Source organism: Acinonyx jubatus, chromosome E3 (assembly GCF_027475565.1).
Source record: "Acinonyx jubatus isolate Ajub_Pintada_27869175 chromosome E3, VMU_Ajub_asm_v1.0, whole genome shotgun sequence".
NCBI classification, from domain to species: domain Eukaryota; kingdom Metazoa; phylum Chordata; class Mammalia; order Carnivora; family Felidae; genus Acinonyx; species Acinonyx jubatus.
In genome coordinates, this window is record NC_069398.1 from 40573813 (window position 1) to 40589569 (window position 15757).

General features: G+C 52.7%; 1 protein-coding gene across 2 annotated transcripts; it reads right to left on the bottom strand.

Annotated features, from left to right (window-relative positions):
* Positions 1-6184: 6184 nt before the first annotated feature.
* Positions 6185-14449, bottom strand: NAGPA (N-acetylglucosamine-1-phosphodiester alpha-N-acetylglucosaminidase). Of its 2 annotated transcripts, none has more exons than XM_027043293.2 (11): positions 14296-14449; positions 13754-14209; positions 13185-13324; positions 12131-12239; positions 10927-11055; positions 10226-10431; positions 10074-10121; positions 8931-9059; positions 8627-8758; positions 8477-8540; positions 6185-6985 (listed from the first exon to the last, which is right to left on the bottom strand). In XM_027043293.2, exons 1-11 carry the CDS (start codon positions 14379-14381, stop codon positions 6775-6777), a joined length of 1710 nt encoding a protein of 569 aa, XP_026899094.1. In that variant the 5' UTR covers positions 14382-14449; the 3' UTR covers positions 6185-6774. The 2 variants fall into 2 exon arrangements, with proteins under 2 accessions (XP_026899094.1, XP_026899095.1); XM_027043294.2 differs by having other exon boundaries at positions 6907-6985; positions 8465-8540.
* Between the last annotated feature and the right edge of the window lie 1308 nt (positions 14450-15757).

A 15757-nucleotide genomic window follows, 5' to 3' on the forward strand; every position in this document is an offset into this window, starting at 1 on the left:
AGGCTCAAAGAAGGGGATTCTGAGACATTTCTCCCCCCTACCCTGCACTCTGGAATTGCTTCTCCTGTAAAACGAATTGTTTGATGAGAATATTTTTAATTCTGTTCTACACACTCTATTTTAGTCAGTAAAACCTGATGTTCCTTGTTCGCCTGATCATTTGCTCTAACCAAAAGCATTAAACGTCTTAGATTTGGGTATACCTCAGTTGTCTACTTCCTGAAACCCTAGAGGTCTCCCTGGGCTTGTTCAAGAATTACTCCGCTGTTGTTTATAAGACACAAAAGCATTTTCAACACGGGCGATATCACCTTCAAAGTGTTGCAAGTGGGTTCTTGGCGGTGGGGGAGGGTGCACACATAATATCACATTTTTATATATAAAGCACAGATACACAGTAGTTTTCTAAGGCTGCTGTAAGAAATTGCCACAAACTTGGTAGCTTAAAACAGCAGAAATTAATTCCCTCACAGCTCTGGAGGCCAGAAGTCTGAGATCAAGATGTTGACAGGTGTTCCCTCCTGACACTAAGGGAGGATACTTCCTGTCTCTTTGAGCTTCTGGGGGCTCCCAGAACCCAATGGCTTGTGGCTGTATTGTTCCCATCCCTGCCTCTGTCTTCACATGGCTTCTTCCCTGTGTCTCCTTTCTTATAAGGACACCAGTCACTGGATTTAGGGTTCACTCCAAATCCAGTATGATTTCACCTTGAGATCCTTAACTGATTATACTCGCAAAGACTACTGTCAAAGAAAGTCACCTTCTAAGGTTCTGCATGGACATTAATGCTGGGGGGACACTATCCAAACAAATGCATATGCATAGGATGCATAAACAGATAAATGTGCAGTTCATCAGTGGTATGAAATGCAGATCCCTGGGCCCACTCAGCACCGCCAACTTGCAATCTCTAGGATGGGTTGCTGGATTCTACCTGCCAGCTGTCCAGGTGAATTTGAGGGCCCTGCTGTCCATCTTTCTGGGCCACTCTGCCCTGTTCTCTGGGGTTTGACCCAAGTACTAGTGTTATTTCCAAAGACATCCACGGTCCTGAGGTTGGGCATGGGTTTGGGGCCCTGACCAGGGCACCACCTGTCTTTCCTGTGAGCTTCCTTGAGACACAGAGCTGGGGTGCTGGCTGCCACATACATCATGGGATTCTGAAAAGGCTCTCTCTCTTGTTTTGGAGCAGGAGACCAAAGACTCATTTGGGAGAGCAGAGGAGGTGTGGCTCTTTTGTGTGACTGAACAGGGCCCACCTGTCTACACCGGCTTCAGTTACCCAGCCCTGCCAACACATCCAGTTGAGGGAGAGGAAGCAGCCTTTGCCTGCTTTGGTACAGTGAATGCATTCATTCTCTGGGACTTTTCCATGATTTCTCTTTCCATGGGCGAGAGCTCTCAGAGGACCAGCCAGCTGACTCCTGGATGCATTGGGTGTTGAGAAAGACAGAGGTCCCTGGGGCAAGCCAAGTGGGATCAGATCTGAGCCCTGAATCACTGCTGACGTCTGTCCTGGGCTGAATCGCCTCCCAGGAAGCCCCCTGGGGTTTGGGTGACACCCAGAGAGGGCAAAACACACCAGGGCTTCCTTGTGTCTCAGAAGCTGCCTCTGGGACCCATTCTTCCTCTGAGGCCAGGGGCCAGGTCCAAAGCAGACCTCTGAGGTCTCCATAGAGGCAGGTCTCAGGGCACCAGAGTTGGGAGTTTGGGCAGGGCCTGGAAAGAGCTGGAGGAAAAGCACCAGGTTACTCTCAGGGACACCAGAGGTGGCTGCGGCTTTTAAACTTCTCCCCAGCCCATTTTCCCCTCCTCCACTCAGTGCTCACCCCCAAGGCATTCCTGAGGAACGTGGGTAACCAAAAAGCATAACTTGAAACCTCTGACTTAAGAATTCCCCGGAGCCCAAAGTTTTCTGGGACACAAATCCCATTTGCAAGTACAATGAAAGCTGTGGGCACTCTTGAATGGTTTCCATTTCAGGGCTCCTAAGAGCCCTTGAAAGCCTACCCACTGAACCCAGGATTAGAACCTCCTTCTGGAGTCTTTCCCGATGCTAAAGTTTTATACAGAGCATCCCAGCAACCACATGTCACCATGGCAACTTGCCCAGCACACAGGACTCTGGGGGTTCCAAGTCAGGCCACCAAGATATCTGGTCCACATTCTGTGCCCAGGGGCCTTCCATCACTACCATGGAGGCATATGGGGAGGAGATCCTTGCACTGCCATAACTAGTCCATGTTAATCCCCAACCAGCAATCCCAAAACTAGATGACTAGAGCTCTTGTATATTTGTGTCAACACATGTCCCTACCCACTGCCAGAGAAAGGCATCAGAACCTCAAACACTTTTCTGCCTCTGGTCCATGTCCCATCTAAGCTCTGCAAATGCCAGAGTCCAAAATGTGCCTTTCCTGGAACAGTACATTATGGGTGTCAGACTCTTTGGGTTGCCAGAGACCCCCCAAATCTAACACAAATTGCCTCAAGCAAAACAAAACAAAAAACAAAAACAAAAAACACAACAGTGCCTTACTGGTCCATGTAATTGGCCCCAAAATGATACTGGCATCAGGTATAGCTGGATCCAGGGGCTTAAATGATGTCCTCTCTCTCTACTCGATTCGGTTCTTGTCCGTGTTGGCTTCACTCTCTTTCTCCATGTGGCCCACACCATGGCAGGTGGGCAATCTCAGCAGATGTGTCTTTCCCCAAATTCTAGCATTAGTTCCAGGGTGGGCTGTCATGAGTTGACTGGGATAGATGTCTATCTCTGACCCACTGATACCATCTGGGACTTGAAGGGAGGGGATGGTACTTGCCAAACCACAAGGATAGAGAATGGGGGAGAGGTAGTACTCTACAGGCAATGAGAGGGAGGGTCACAGCCATGGCTCTCTGTGTCCTGCCCACCTTCCCAGGGCATTCTCATTACCACTGGGAGGCATCTGGATGCAAGAAGCTGCAAGTTTCTGATGGCTACCTCTGGTTGAAGCATACTCAGCCCCTGTGTCGGGCAGGCTGGAAGTGCCAGGGAGTTACCCCCCAGAAGGAGCCCCGGACCCAAGATGAGTGTCGGCTGACAAACACCCCACAGGAAGCCCAACTCCAAGATGCCCTCTGCATGCTCCCCAAGTCTCTGGGAATCAAGCCTGGCTGTCCACAGTGGGGGGCTGCTCATTAATGCACTGACTGCCTTTCCTTCCCCACCTCACTTCCCTGTCCCCCATCAGGGCTTCTTGGGGTCACCTCCCAAATAGACTACTTCCCCTCACATCTTGGTCTCAGGTTCTGTTGCTGGGAGGGATCCAGTCCAAGACAGGGCATTTACTAAAAGGACAGGCCTAGATGTTGGGCAGGCATGATAGATACCCCTATACAAACAGGGAGGGTGAATGTATCCTAGTCACTGAGCCAGGGACCCCTCTGGCTCACCACGACGGACCCTCTTCAGCTCCCTCTGGCCTGAAATCCACCAAGCCCGTGCACAGTACTGTACCTTCCCAACTCAGCTGCCAGCAAAGCCAAGGACAGATGGAGATGCCCTCTGAAGAGGCCAGAGCTTTCCGGACTAGGGTTTCTACAGCCTGTTGCCTCAGAACCCCTGGAGGTGCTCCCAATAGATTCCCAGACCCTCTGCCCCCAAGATTTTGATTCGGTGGGTCTGGGACAGGATCTGCAATCCTAGAACATTCCTGGGGACTACCCTCTGACCTGCATCCACGCTTGGGAACGGTCTTAGGAATATGCCACTGTGATGCAAAGGTGTCTGGGAAGTCCTCCATCCTGTCACTACTTCCTACCCTCGAACGCTGGGAGCCAAACATCCAAGTGGCCCAGGGGCCAGCTGTGCACTGAAAGAAGGTAAAACACACAATGAGACTTCCAGGTGGAGTCGAAACACACGGGCCCTGGAGGAACATGTCAAGTTGGTTGTTTACATTTCTGGAAGGAGGAGTTAAAACTTGAAGCTTCCTTCAATTTGCCTGCTTCCCTGGATAAGCAGCTACCCTCGAATTCCTGCACATGCTGTGAATGCCACCCCTCCCTTCCTTCCAACCTGGGTCACAAACCCAGAAGAGGGGCTGAGCTAAGAGGGAGAAATTACAGCAGCCTGGTCAGGGGTACCATGGCCTTTGGGTGATGGTTCACTAGGTGTGGGTTCAGCTATGCCCAAGAATACCAACAACTTGGTCTGTGGCTCCCACCATAGAACCCAAATGTAGCATCTTGGAAGGAGTATCACAGGCCGGCACAGCGGCTCTCAACTCGTCCATCCCTCCATCTTTGGGGGAGAGACAGAAACACACACAGACCCACAGACACATCCCTGCAGGAACTTGGGAGTCTGGGAACTGGCCTGTGATACTTCACTTCTCTGAACCAAATTCTTCCTTTCTAAAGTGAAACTAAACCAGCAGTACAGTAGATGGACTGCAGGATGGGCTCGATTAGCCTCCTGGACTCATGTCCCTTGGTATCTCCTCTAAGGGGTGGAGTCTGTCTCCTTTCACCTTGAATCTGGGGACTGACAGAGTGTGGTGAAAGTGAGGTCACACCAGTTCCGAGCTGAAGCTTCAAAAGGCCTTGCAGGATCCTCTTCCAGGATCCCAGTCCCCACCTGGATCCCAAGGCTGAGCCAGCTTCCTGGAGGATGAAGCACCGGGGGGCACTATGTCATCAGCTGTGGCCACCCCAGACCAGCCCCCAGTAGGCCCATTAGCTGACTGCAGACAAACCAATGAGCCCAGCTGAAACCACTGATCAAGAGAATCCCCTAGCTGGCCCTAGAATCATGAAAAATAATTATTCTTCCACAAGAAACAATAACTGGTTGTTGTTTTAAGCTGCCAAGTTTTGGACTGGTGATGCAGCACAAAGTAACTACTAAGCTATACCATGTCTCAGTCTGCTCAAGTTGCTATAACGAATACCATACAGTGTGCGGCTTGAACACAACAGACATCTATTTCTCACAGCTCTGGAGGCTGGAAGTCCAAGAGCAGGGTGCCGGCAAATTCAATTCTCGGTGAGGTCCCACTTCTTGGCTTGTAGACAGCTGCCAGCTTTCTGTGTGTTTACACAACCTCCTCTTCGTGTGCGTGTGTGGAGAGGGTGCTCTTCTCTTTCCCTTGTAAGGGCGCTAATCCCGTCACGAGGGGACCATGCGCACGACCTCATCAAAACCTAATTAAACCAAAGGCCACCTCCTAATACCATCACATGGGTGGCGGGGGCGGGGGGATGTTAGGGCTTCAATACAGGATTCTTGGGGAGACATATTCAGTTCCTAATGTGCATGAGTCTACTTGAGGATCTGCTGAGAGCACATCCCCCACCCCCAAAATATCTGCTAAACACAGTGTAATGTATATCCGGGGGGAGGGGTCGGGGGGGGGGGCTGCCAGGCACTTCCTGGAAACCCTCTGGGGCCACAGGCTACAAACTCAGATATTCACAGGGCTGGCAGGTCACAGGCCACTAAGGTGGTGGTGAGCTGGAGAAGGCAGGCCCAGATGGGGACTGTGGATTCTCAGCTCTGGCAAGATGTTGCCCTGGAAAGGCTTCAGCAGGGGCTGCTGCCTTGCCCTCTTTTAAAAAGAATCCAGGAACACCTGGGTGGGTCAGTTGGTCAAGCATCCAACTTCGACTCAGGTCATGAGCTTGAGGTTCGTGGGTTCCAGCCCTGTGTTGGGCTATGTGCTGACAGCCTGGAGGCTGTTTTGGATTCTGTGTCTCCCTCTGTCTGCCCCTCACTTGCTTGCATGCTCTCTCTCTCTCAAAACTAAATAAACATATTAAAAATAAAAAGAAATCAGAAATCTTAAATTGTTAATCTCTTGATTTTTAAATGCTGGTAACTATTAAATCACAGTGGACTAAACCTTTTCCTTTCAAAGTGTGGTCCAGACACCCAAGACCTCATCTTCACCTGGGCGCTCGTCAGAGATTCAGACTCCCGTATCCCACCCTGGGCCAGAATTGGCACTTGAACAGTATCTCCAGGTGACTTGTGTGCACCATAAAGTGAGAAGCCCTGAATTAAACAAATAGATCAGGGAGCTCGAAGTACTTTGGGCTGCCTTTTTATGACCCATGAATCAAGTGAAGTAACCCTACATGTTAAGACCTAGGAACAACCAGAAGTCTACAATTCAGGATTCAGACGCCACCCCGGGGATCCTTTAATTACATCAATTTATTCAAGTGGTAGAAAAACTGTCTTGGCGGCTGGATGCCAAAATAGAAAGCTTGTAAACATGATTTCATCCCCTGTCCCCTCCAAGGAGCTTCCTATGATAGGAAACAGAATTCTAATTGGCAAATTCCATGATGAGGTCTGTGGAAAAGGATCCCGTGACGTAGCCATCGTCTCTTTAATCCACCCCTGCCCAGGGGGGGCTGGCTGGACCCTGCCACTCAGACATGGTGCGGTCACGGCGAGTTCCATCGCTAACAGCTCCTGCTTCAGGAGGCCGGAGGCTCTTGGGCAGCAGAGCAGCCCTCACAGGCAGCAGACACAGGCAGGCAGGGAAGGAGCAGTCTCTCTCCAGGGAGCACTGTATTGCTAGGGTTGCATGGGTCACAGCAGGTGACCAGGTGAGAGCCCAGGGCCAGATGAGGGGCTGAGGCACAGGTGCTATCAGAAGCTTGGCTTGGCACCAGGGCTGAGATCACCCAGATGGTCAGCGGTCCTGAAACGTCCCTTGTGGAAGTCAGACCGTAACAAAATGAGCCTTCAGAGCAGGCTTTGACGGGAAGCTGGAGGTTTCAGTCCTTGAAGGGGTTGTGGGCATCACCCTGCTGTTCCTTCTCCCCAGCCAGGAGCTCCCCATTCATCTCCTGCAGTGGGTGGTAAACATAGGCCCCATCCAGATGCCGGCTCCGCTCTGCTCTTGAACCAAGGAGCAAGGACACGTTCACCACCGTGCTGATCAGCAGAAGGAAAACTAGGGCCAAGGTGAGGGCCAGCCAGGTGGTCCTGGGTGCAGAAGAGAAAGCCAGAACAGGCGGTTGTTGAGGAGTGCTGCAGGGGTTTCCCTCCCTCTCCTCCACCAGAAAGGAGGCACAAAGTCAGGGACCTCCAGGGGACTGTCCAGGAGCAAAATGGGCCTGGTAGGGCCAGGGGCACATTCCAAACCCATGCTCCAGGAGCAGCAGTGACAGTCACCATGTGGGATGCAGGCCAGCACTGCCACATCCCCTGGTATTTCAAGAGAAACCATGAAAACAATTTTTTAATATCAATGTTACTGATTTTCAGATATTGTAATAAATCTTAAATTTTTTAAAATTATGCAGGCCAAATAAAATACAGTTGGGGATCTAATGATGATGTGGACCACAAAGGCTGGTCTCCGTTCCAGACACCTCAAGGCAGACAGAGTGTGGAGAAAAGCACCCCTGCCTCCCTCCTGTGGAGCTGGCGAGGGCTTCCAATGATCCTTGCATTCCTTCACGTGAATCTGTGGCCAAAGCCCTCAACACAAAAAGAGACACACGCAGATTGCTGGGGGGCATGGTCGTTAGCCCCCCATGGCTCCCCTTCCTTCCCCGACAGCTGCCAATGGGTTCTATGTCTGCACTGGGGAGGAAGAGCTCAGTCTCACAACTGAGGAGCCCGAACTTAAGACTGAGGCCAGGGTGCTCCCGGGGCCCCTGTCCCTGCTCTGGGTGCATTTTCAAAGCACATTTCTATGTTTTTTGTTTTTTTTTTTTCAGGTGTGGCTCTGGCCTTTCAGAGCCTCACCAGGTCAGGACCTCCAGGAGGGACCTGGGACCTGCATTATTGATGAGACTGACCCAAAGGACAATGCCAGGAGATTTTCATTCATACCCACACTTGATTCCCACCTCCAACGCGGGTGGGGCTGGGCTGGCACCCAGGGTTGGACCATGAGGTGAGAACTACCTTTGGGAAGTTCTCAAAGCAGGGTCCCCATACCAGCAGCATAGCATCACCTGGGATAGCACCGGGAATGCAGATTCTCAGGCTCCCCCGGCTTACTGAAGCAGAAACTCCAGAGATAGAATCCAGCAATCTCTTTTAATGCACCCTCCCAGAGGTCAAGTTTGAGATCCACCTCACTAGAAAACAGACATAAAGCCCACCACAAGGAGCACCCGGAAGTGGCTGAGGAAGTATGTGAATTCCTCAGGCTTGGCACTTGTGTACCAGGAGCTGAGAAAATAGGTCATGAGTCTCACCGCCAGGGAAAGGAACCCCATGCCCTGCCCCACTCAACTCCAACTGGGATGATGACTGGGGTCCTTCTCACCATTTCTGAAGACCACTTCAGGGGCTGTGAGCATCAGCTGTGACGCCCTCTGTGTTCACAGTGGAGAAATGTCATCTGGGTGCCCAGCGGCCACTTCCTAGCCCTGCCTCGTCCCTGAGCAAAGGCCATACCTCACAGGTGGAGGGAGGGGGGATTTCTTCCATCCCCGCCCCAAGTCCCACCTAATCTCCTACCCGGTGAGAAGGGAGAGTTCTCCTGTCCTCAGGGTGGCCTCGGATGGCCGGAAACACTGCTTCACTGTAAGACACCAGGGAGAGGCTGAGAGGCTGGGAGGGGAGGGGTATGCCCCCTCCTGCCCCCCGGGGATCTGGGAGGAGCCGCACCTTGGGAGAGGATGCTGTTAAGGGCTGGCGCCTGGGCCAGGCTACAGCTGCCGGTCTGGGGGTCACACGGACACTGGTGCTCACATTCGCAACGCCTCTGGCAGCCTGGCCCGTGCCAGCCGAGGGGACACTCTGCGGAGAGGAGGTACAAGTGGAGGAAGCCTCGGTGGCAAGGCCTCTCTCTGCACTGACAGGATGGACCCCAGGTGTGCGCAGAACTGGGCTGAAGCACAAGTGCCCCCCAGGCCCCCCCAGGCTAGGCCCTGGAGGTACCCCTGGGTGGCATGGGGCCCATGTAGCTTACCCTGCTCACAGGTATGTCCAGTAAAGCCAGGAGGGCAGGTGCATGTCCCCCCAACTGGGTCACAGGCAGCTCCATTCTGACACTGGCACCTCATGGCGCAGTCCTCCCCGAAGGAGCCGTTGCTGCAGGCTGGAGGGGGGAAGGGGGGAGTCTTTTCAAAGTCCAGCCTTGCCTTTGCTAGGCTGGGGGCCAAGACCGTAGACAGATCTCAGTCACACCCAGGACCCTGTAGGCTCACGTATTCTTCCAACAGAAAGTTACGGACAATTCTACTTCCAGGCAGGCCCTGAGGCTATGCACTCATGGAGACTCTCGTCTAGATGGGCAGGTGGCCAGTGAGCCGCAAAGCAGATATGGAAGTACAGGTGAGGACAAGTGCAGGAGGGATGGGACCAAGCGCAGCAGCAGACCCCGGGAGGGGGTGGGATGGGCAAGCCCCTGAGGGCAGGGCACTTAAGCTGGGGGTTCGCAGAGCAGAGCTGGGTCAGTGAGTAGAGAAGGCTCTGGAGCACCCTAGCAGGTCAGGCTGAGGAGCTCATTTCTTCCACTTACTCAAAAGGAAGCCCTGAAAGATTTCAAACTGTGGATGGTTGCAGTGGGTTGAACTGTGCCCCCCAAAAGATAGGTCCTAATCCTCAGAACCTGTGAACATGACCTTATTTGGAAACGGAGTGTTTGCAGATGTAATTAAGTTATAATCTTTAAGAGATGACAGCATCCTGGATCTAGGGTAGGCCCTAAATCCAATGACCTGGGATCCACGTAAGGAAATGGACAGACACAGGGAGAAGGCCGTGTGAAGAGGCAGAGACTGGAGTAACGTGGCCGCAAGCCAAAGAACGCCTGGAGCCACCAGGAGCTGGAAGGGGCAGGAAGGAGCCTCCCCTAGGCCTTTTGGAGGGAGTGCCGGCCCTGCAGACACCATGAGTTTTGCAGTTGTGGCCTCCTGAACTGTGAGAGAATGAATTTCTGTTGTTCTCAGTCATGCAGTTTGTGGAATTTGTTGTGGCTGCTGCAGGACATCAATGCAATGATTTAGCCAGGTGAGAGGAAGACATAGGGAGCGGGATAAAAGCAGCTGCCACGCTTGCCCTCTCCCCATGTGTCCAGGGCCGGGGAGGCAGCTGGCCTGCTGGCTTTTACCTTCACTGCAGTTGGACCCCGTCCATCCAGCTTCACAGCGGCAGCCAGCTGCCAAGACAAGACCAAGAAGGCCAGGTGAGGGATCAGGCAGGGCCAAGGCAGTGAGAGCTGGGAGCCCCGGTCACAGCTGCCTCCCCAGAGACCCCACTCACTCTCTGTGCAAAGCCCGCGCTGGCTGCAGTTGGAGGGGCCACAGTCCAGCTTGTTGCAGGCAGCGCCCTGCCAGAAGTGCCCCGTGCACTGGCAGCGCCCCTCCACACAGGTCCCATGGCCGCTGCAGTCAGGCGGCTGGCAGCGGGGCTCGTGCAAACACACCACAGTAGACACGCGGCGCGGACAGCGCCACATGCTGTCCTGGCTGCAGGGGGACATCGTGTGTGAAGAGAGGCCATGGTGCTGGTGAGCCCCAGCTAAACCTTCTACCCCCTACTGTAGCCCCTGGGGGATGCCTCTCTCTCTCCACTGCCCCTTCTCCAGCCGCTTATAGGTTCATCCCACCCTGACAATCTCTTCCAACCCCAGGGCCTTTACACATGCTGTTCTCTCTGCCCAGAAGGATCTCCCAGCCCAGCCTTGCCACCTCCCCAACCTTTAGATCTCAACTCAAGTTCCATTACGCTCAGAGAGGTCTTTCCTGACCTATCAACCCCCTTTCACTGGTGTGGATGGTACTCATACACTATGTATGATTCAACACTCTTGTAAGCAGTGAGAAGCAGGGATCTTGGCTCTTCCTGCTCACTGCTGAATTCTCAGGGCCTGGCACATAGTAGGTACTCAATATTTGCTGAATGAGACAGCTGGGGACAGGCCTGGACAGAAGACCTCAAGAAGGGGGCTCTGGCATGCTTACCAGTGATCTGATGGGTAACTGGCCAAGGTCCCATTGAGCACGAAGGTAGCAGAGCCCCCTCCATCGAGGTTGATGGCGTTGACCACATCCTGTTTCAGCAAAAACTCTGCCATCTCCCACAGGTTAATGCTGCAGCATAAGAGCATTAATGCTGACCATGTCCACCAGCGTTTCCAGTTTAACTGGTCTTACTTTCCATGGTGAACAGTATCACACTTGCTATGGCAGACAAATTTCTAAGTGGGCTCCCCCCAATAATGGCCTGTCTTAATCCCTGGGAGCTGTGAATATAATGGGAAATCACTCCCATGACTGTGTTATCTTGTACGGCTCAGCTGTCTGCAAGTAGGGACACTGCCCTGGATTATGGGTGGGCCCGATGGGATCACAAGAGTCTTAAAAGCACACCTTTCCCTGGCTGGTGGCACAAGGTGAAGTGAGAGGTTTTGGAAATACAAAGGGGGCAAAGGGACGGGACACATCTTTGCTGGCGTGAAGACAGGGAGGGTACATGCATGGGAAGGAATGTGGGCAGCCTGAAGGAGCTGAAGGTCCCCTGGCCAACAACCAGTGAAGAAATACAGACTTCTGTCCTACAACCCCAAGGAAGTGCATTCTTCCAACCCCCCAAATGAGCTGGGAAGAGGATTCTTTCCCTGAAGCTCCAGATGAGAGCCCTGTCTGGAAAACAGCTTGATTTTGTCCAGGGGATACCTCAAACACAGAACCCAGTTGAGCCCTCCAGACTTCTGACCTACAGAACTGTGATCTAACAAATGGGGGCTGTTTGTGCTTGTGTGTTACTCAGCAAATAACAAACTAATACACTCTCTTCACAGAGAAAGAAACTGGCTCAGAGAGGCTGAGCGACTTGTCTGTGGCCACAGAGCTAGTGGACAGCAGAGCTCAGACTGGAACAGAGGTCTTCTCCCTGCTAACTTTGTAATTACTTCCTATTACCCCATCTGGAGCGCAGGAGAGAGGAGGCCTAAGTTGGGGGGATGGAGAAGAAGAGTGTGGAGGATGAGGAGTTCTCAGAACTGGGGCAGACGTAGGGACTCTTTTCGTGTGGGAAGGCAGGGGACAGATGGATGTGAACATCCCCAGGGAACAGCTGGGAGTCAGAAGGGCAGTTGTCGGTGGGCTGAAGTCCCTCAAAGCCGGACTCAGCCCAGGCCTGGCATTCCCAGTTTCCGGCACTCACCCCCGCTGCTCCGTCTGCCCATCTGCGTGGAAGAACACCAGCTGCCCCTTCCGGTCATGTCCCACTGCCGTCCTGGCTGACATCACATTCACAAATTTGCTAAAAGAACCTACAAGAGAAGAAGCCTGGCTGATGACCTCACCCTGTGGGAAGCCTCCTGGACTCTGCCTGCAGTTTCTGCCAGTCTAATGCCACTCTCCAACAGTTCACTTAGAGCGCAGCTTCCTGCCTCCCATCTGCCCCATCCCACTCAGTCTCCACATAGTAGCCAGAGGGCTCTTCTCAGGTGAAAATTAAGTGACATCAGCTTCTAGGGGAAAAACCTCTAATAGCTTCCACTGTCCCCAGCACAAAAATCCAAGGCCCTGGCCTGCTTGTTCCACCTCATCTCTGGGGGCTCCCTTCTCACCACCCTGCAGCCACTTTCTATTTTAGGGCTTCTGCACTTTCTGTTCCCTCTGGCTGGACTGTGCTTCCCCTCAGCTCTTCCCATGGTTTGCTATTTCCAATCTAGGGCATCTCCTCAGTGAAGCCTGCCCTGACTGCTCAGTCTAAAACAGCTCATCTCCACATCAGGGCCATAGCATCCTTTCACACCCCATTATTCCACACCTTGGTGCTTCTCAAATTGGAGAGCCCATCAGAATTACCCAGGGGGCTTGTTAAAACACACATTTGGGCCTCATGCGCAGGAAATCAGGATTCTGATTCAGACCTCCTTTCCTCTACCTGTCCCCTTTCCCCCAACTTTACTTTTCTTCCTCAGCACTTACCACTTCCTTTCATCTTCCTTTCAATAGAAAGAAAGCACTTACCACTTCCTTTTATCTTAATTTCTGTAAAAAAGAAGCACTTACCACTTCCTTTCAATAGAAAAGTATCTATTTCCTTTCTTAAGTATGCCCCAAGAGCAGAGACCTTATTTTGTCATAATCACCACGGATCCTCTGTACCTAGAATAGTACTTGCTCAAAGACTTAAGAACAGACTCCTGCTCCAGCTCAGTGGTCCTGGTTCTCAACAGGGCTGTGCCACAACCTGTCTGACCCCAAACCTGTCTCCTGTGTCTCATCACACTCGGCCGCCTGGCTCTCGTTGATGTAGACACTTCCATTGCGGATCAGCCACACGACCCCACTCAGCAGTTGCACAAATGGGTTCTTAGTGTCCAGCACCTCCTCTTCAGACAGGTACCTGGACACAGAAAAGGCAAGAGATTCACTCACCAGCAGGGACAGCTGCGTTTAGTAGGGGTCCCACTACCCTTCCCTCCTCGGCTGGGCTGGTTGCTTCTTCCTGGTTTCCCAGGAACCATCCTGGCCCTTAGTGCAGCCCTTGTAAATAGTCTACCCATCCCAGTTAACACTTCATCTAATATAAACAACCATTCTCAGCAGATCTCAAGTTCATCCTATAGCCCTTAATTTCCTAGGCCATCACTCTGGCCAAAATACCACCCGATGCCTACTGACGAACCCTGCAATTAAAGTGCCTATTCCCATTCTGCAGAATAATGGACGCCGAGGCTCAGCTTTGGTAAATGACCTGAACACACCACCATGGCCACAACCCAAATCTCAGGTCCTCTGCCTTCGACAGTAACGAGGCTCCCTGCTTTCTCACCCGGTGACCAGGGTCCCGTCGCGGCGGATCCCGAACTGCGCGTTCTGCAGCCCCCCGGCGCTGCTCACCGGGCGCCCGTCGCTCACCACGTTCCCCAGGCACTCGCCCGTGTCCATGCGGAAGAAGCCGCCGTTCTGGGCGACGCTGCAGCCAGCCGCCCTCGCCGTCTCCTCCACGGTGGCGCGGCGCCTCGAAGCGCAGCCGCCAGACCCACCGGGCTCCAGCACCGAGAAGGTACGCAGGGGCTCCGCTGCCCGCGTCAGATGGCCAGCCACCGCGCGGTCCGAGAAGTGTGAAACGAAGGTGCGGACCGCCAGACCGCGGGGGCTGGGGGTCGCAGGGGTAGGTGGCCAGCTCTCGTGCTCGCGGCTGCCGGCGCGCACCCTCGTGCAGTCCCGGGCGAAGCGCGCGCGCGCGTGGGAGTAGGGCAGCAGCAAGTCATCGTCGCGGGAGGCCCTGTGGGGACACGGCGGCCGTGAGCTCGGAGGGCTCAGGGGCGGAGTACTCCCGAACCAGGCTCAACCCTCGGGAGCTGTACTCACCCCGAGCCGAGGCTGCTGGTCGCCTCCCGGAGGAAGCCGAGCAGCGCAAAGAGGAAGACAAGCCAGCGACCCATGGAGGCCGCCATGTTGGACCCGGGACCTCCAATCACGTGGGACCACCCCACGTGACTCAAGGCTTTTGGTGGCAGCTTTCAGGCGGGACAGAATAATTTAGGGTCCTTTGGATATCGCGAAATCCGGTCCTATCACTTACTGTGTTTTTTTTGTTTTGGTTTGGTTTTTTTCAGAAGAGGCGTGGCACTCATGGTGGTGGGAAAATTCGTGTTTACGTAATTTCAAAGATACCGGAGGTTGTAAGAGTAATGTAAAGAACTCCCATATGCCTTCTACTTATCTTTACCAATTGTTAACTTTCGTCTCATTTGGTTTATCATTTCAACTTTATTCGTATACTTACCGCCCCCGCCCCCGAACATTTGCAACCAAGTTGCAGACATCTTTTACTAACAAGGACATCTTCTTACATAATCACAGGCCGAGTAAAATTAAGACATTACATACTGATAGTTTGTGAACCAATCCACAGTTCACATTCAAGTTTTTCCAATTTTCTGTATGATGTCCTTATTTCCCCCACGTCCAGGGTCTAATACAGGAGTTGCATTTAGCTGTCATGTCTGTTTAGTCTCCCTGATTCTGGAACAGTTTCTCAGCCTTGGTGTTCTATGACTTTCACATTTTGGAGGAGGACAGACAAGTTGCATTGAGAACATAATCAGCAGGGATCTTTATTTAAAAATTAAGAATTTTTTTTTTCGGGGGCGCCTGAGTGACTCAGTCGGTTAAGCCTCCGACTTCAGGTGATGATCTCAGAGCTCAGCTGGTGAGTTCTGCCAGCTTAGAGCTCTGTGCTGACAGCTGACAGACTGGAGTGTGCTTCAGATTCTGTGTCCCTCTCTCTGTCCCTCCCCCCTCTCAAGAATAAACAAACATTTAAAAAAATTTTTTAAGGAATTTCTTTTTTTAATTTATTTACTTTGAGAGAGAGACAGAGGGAGAGAGAGAGCACGAGCAGGGGAAGGGCAGAGAGGGAGAGAGAGAGAGAATCCCAAGCAGGCTCTGAGCTGAGCCTGATGAGGGGTTCAGTCTCACGACTGTGAGATCATGACCTGAACCGAAACCAAGAGGCAGACATTCAACCGACTGAGCCATCCAGGTGCCCCTAAAAATTAAGAATTTTAAGATGGAGACAGCAGAGTGTGAACGCAAGCATGGGACCCATCCTTGTGCAGGCCCTCTGTACCTGCACAGGTCAGAAGTCCACGAAGCTGGCCAGTTACTTTACTTCAAACTTCCTTTGAGGGAATACTTCTCTTTGGGCTTCTGGTCCAGGGCAGTGGCCAGAGTTAGGTTGCCTTTTGGTGCCAGTGCAACGTATAGGCCACCTTGGAGACAGTACGAGTTGAGTTAGCCTTTCGTGCACAGGTATTCAGGGCCATAC

What these genes read in the sequence shown, in the direction of transcription:
- NAGPA (XM_027043293.2), bottom strand. Translation starts at nt 14,381, where the DNA reads ATGGCGGCCTCCATGGGTCGCTGGCTTGTCTTCCTCTTTGCGCTGCTC. An exon ending in AGTTACCCATCAGATCACTG is followed by an intron (nt 10,432 to 10,926) that starts GTAAGCATGCCA and finishes GTCCCCCTGCAG; the next exon opens with CCAGGACAGCATGTGGCGCT. An exon ending in TGGACATACCTGTGAGCAGG is followed by an intron (nt 8,759 to 8,930) that starts GTAAGCTACATG and finishes TCCTCTCCGCAG; the next exon opens with AGTGTCCCCTCGGCTGGCAC.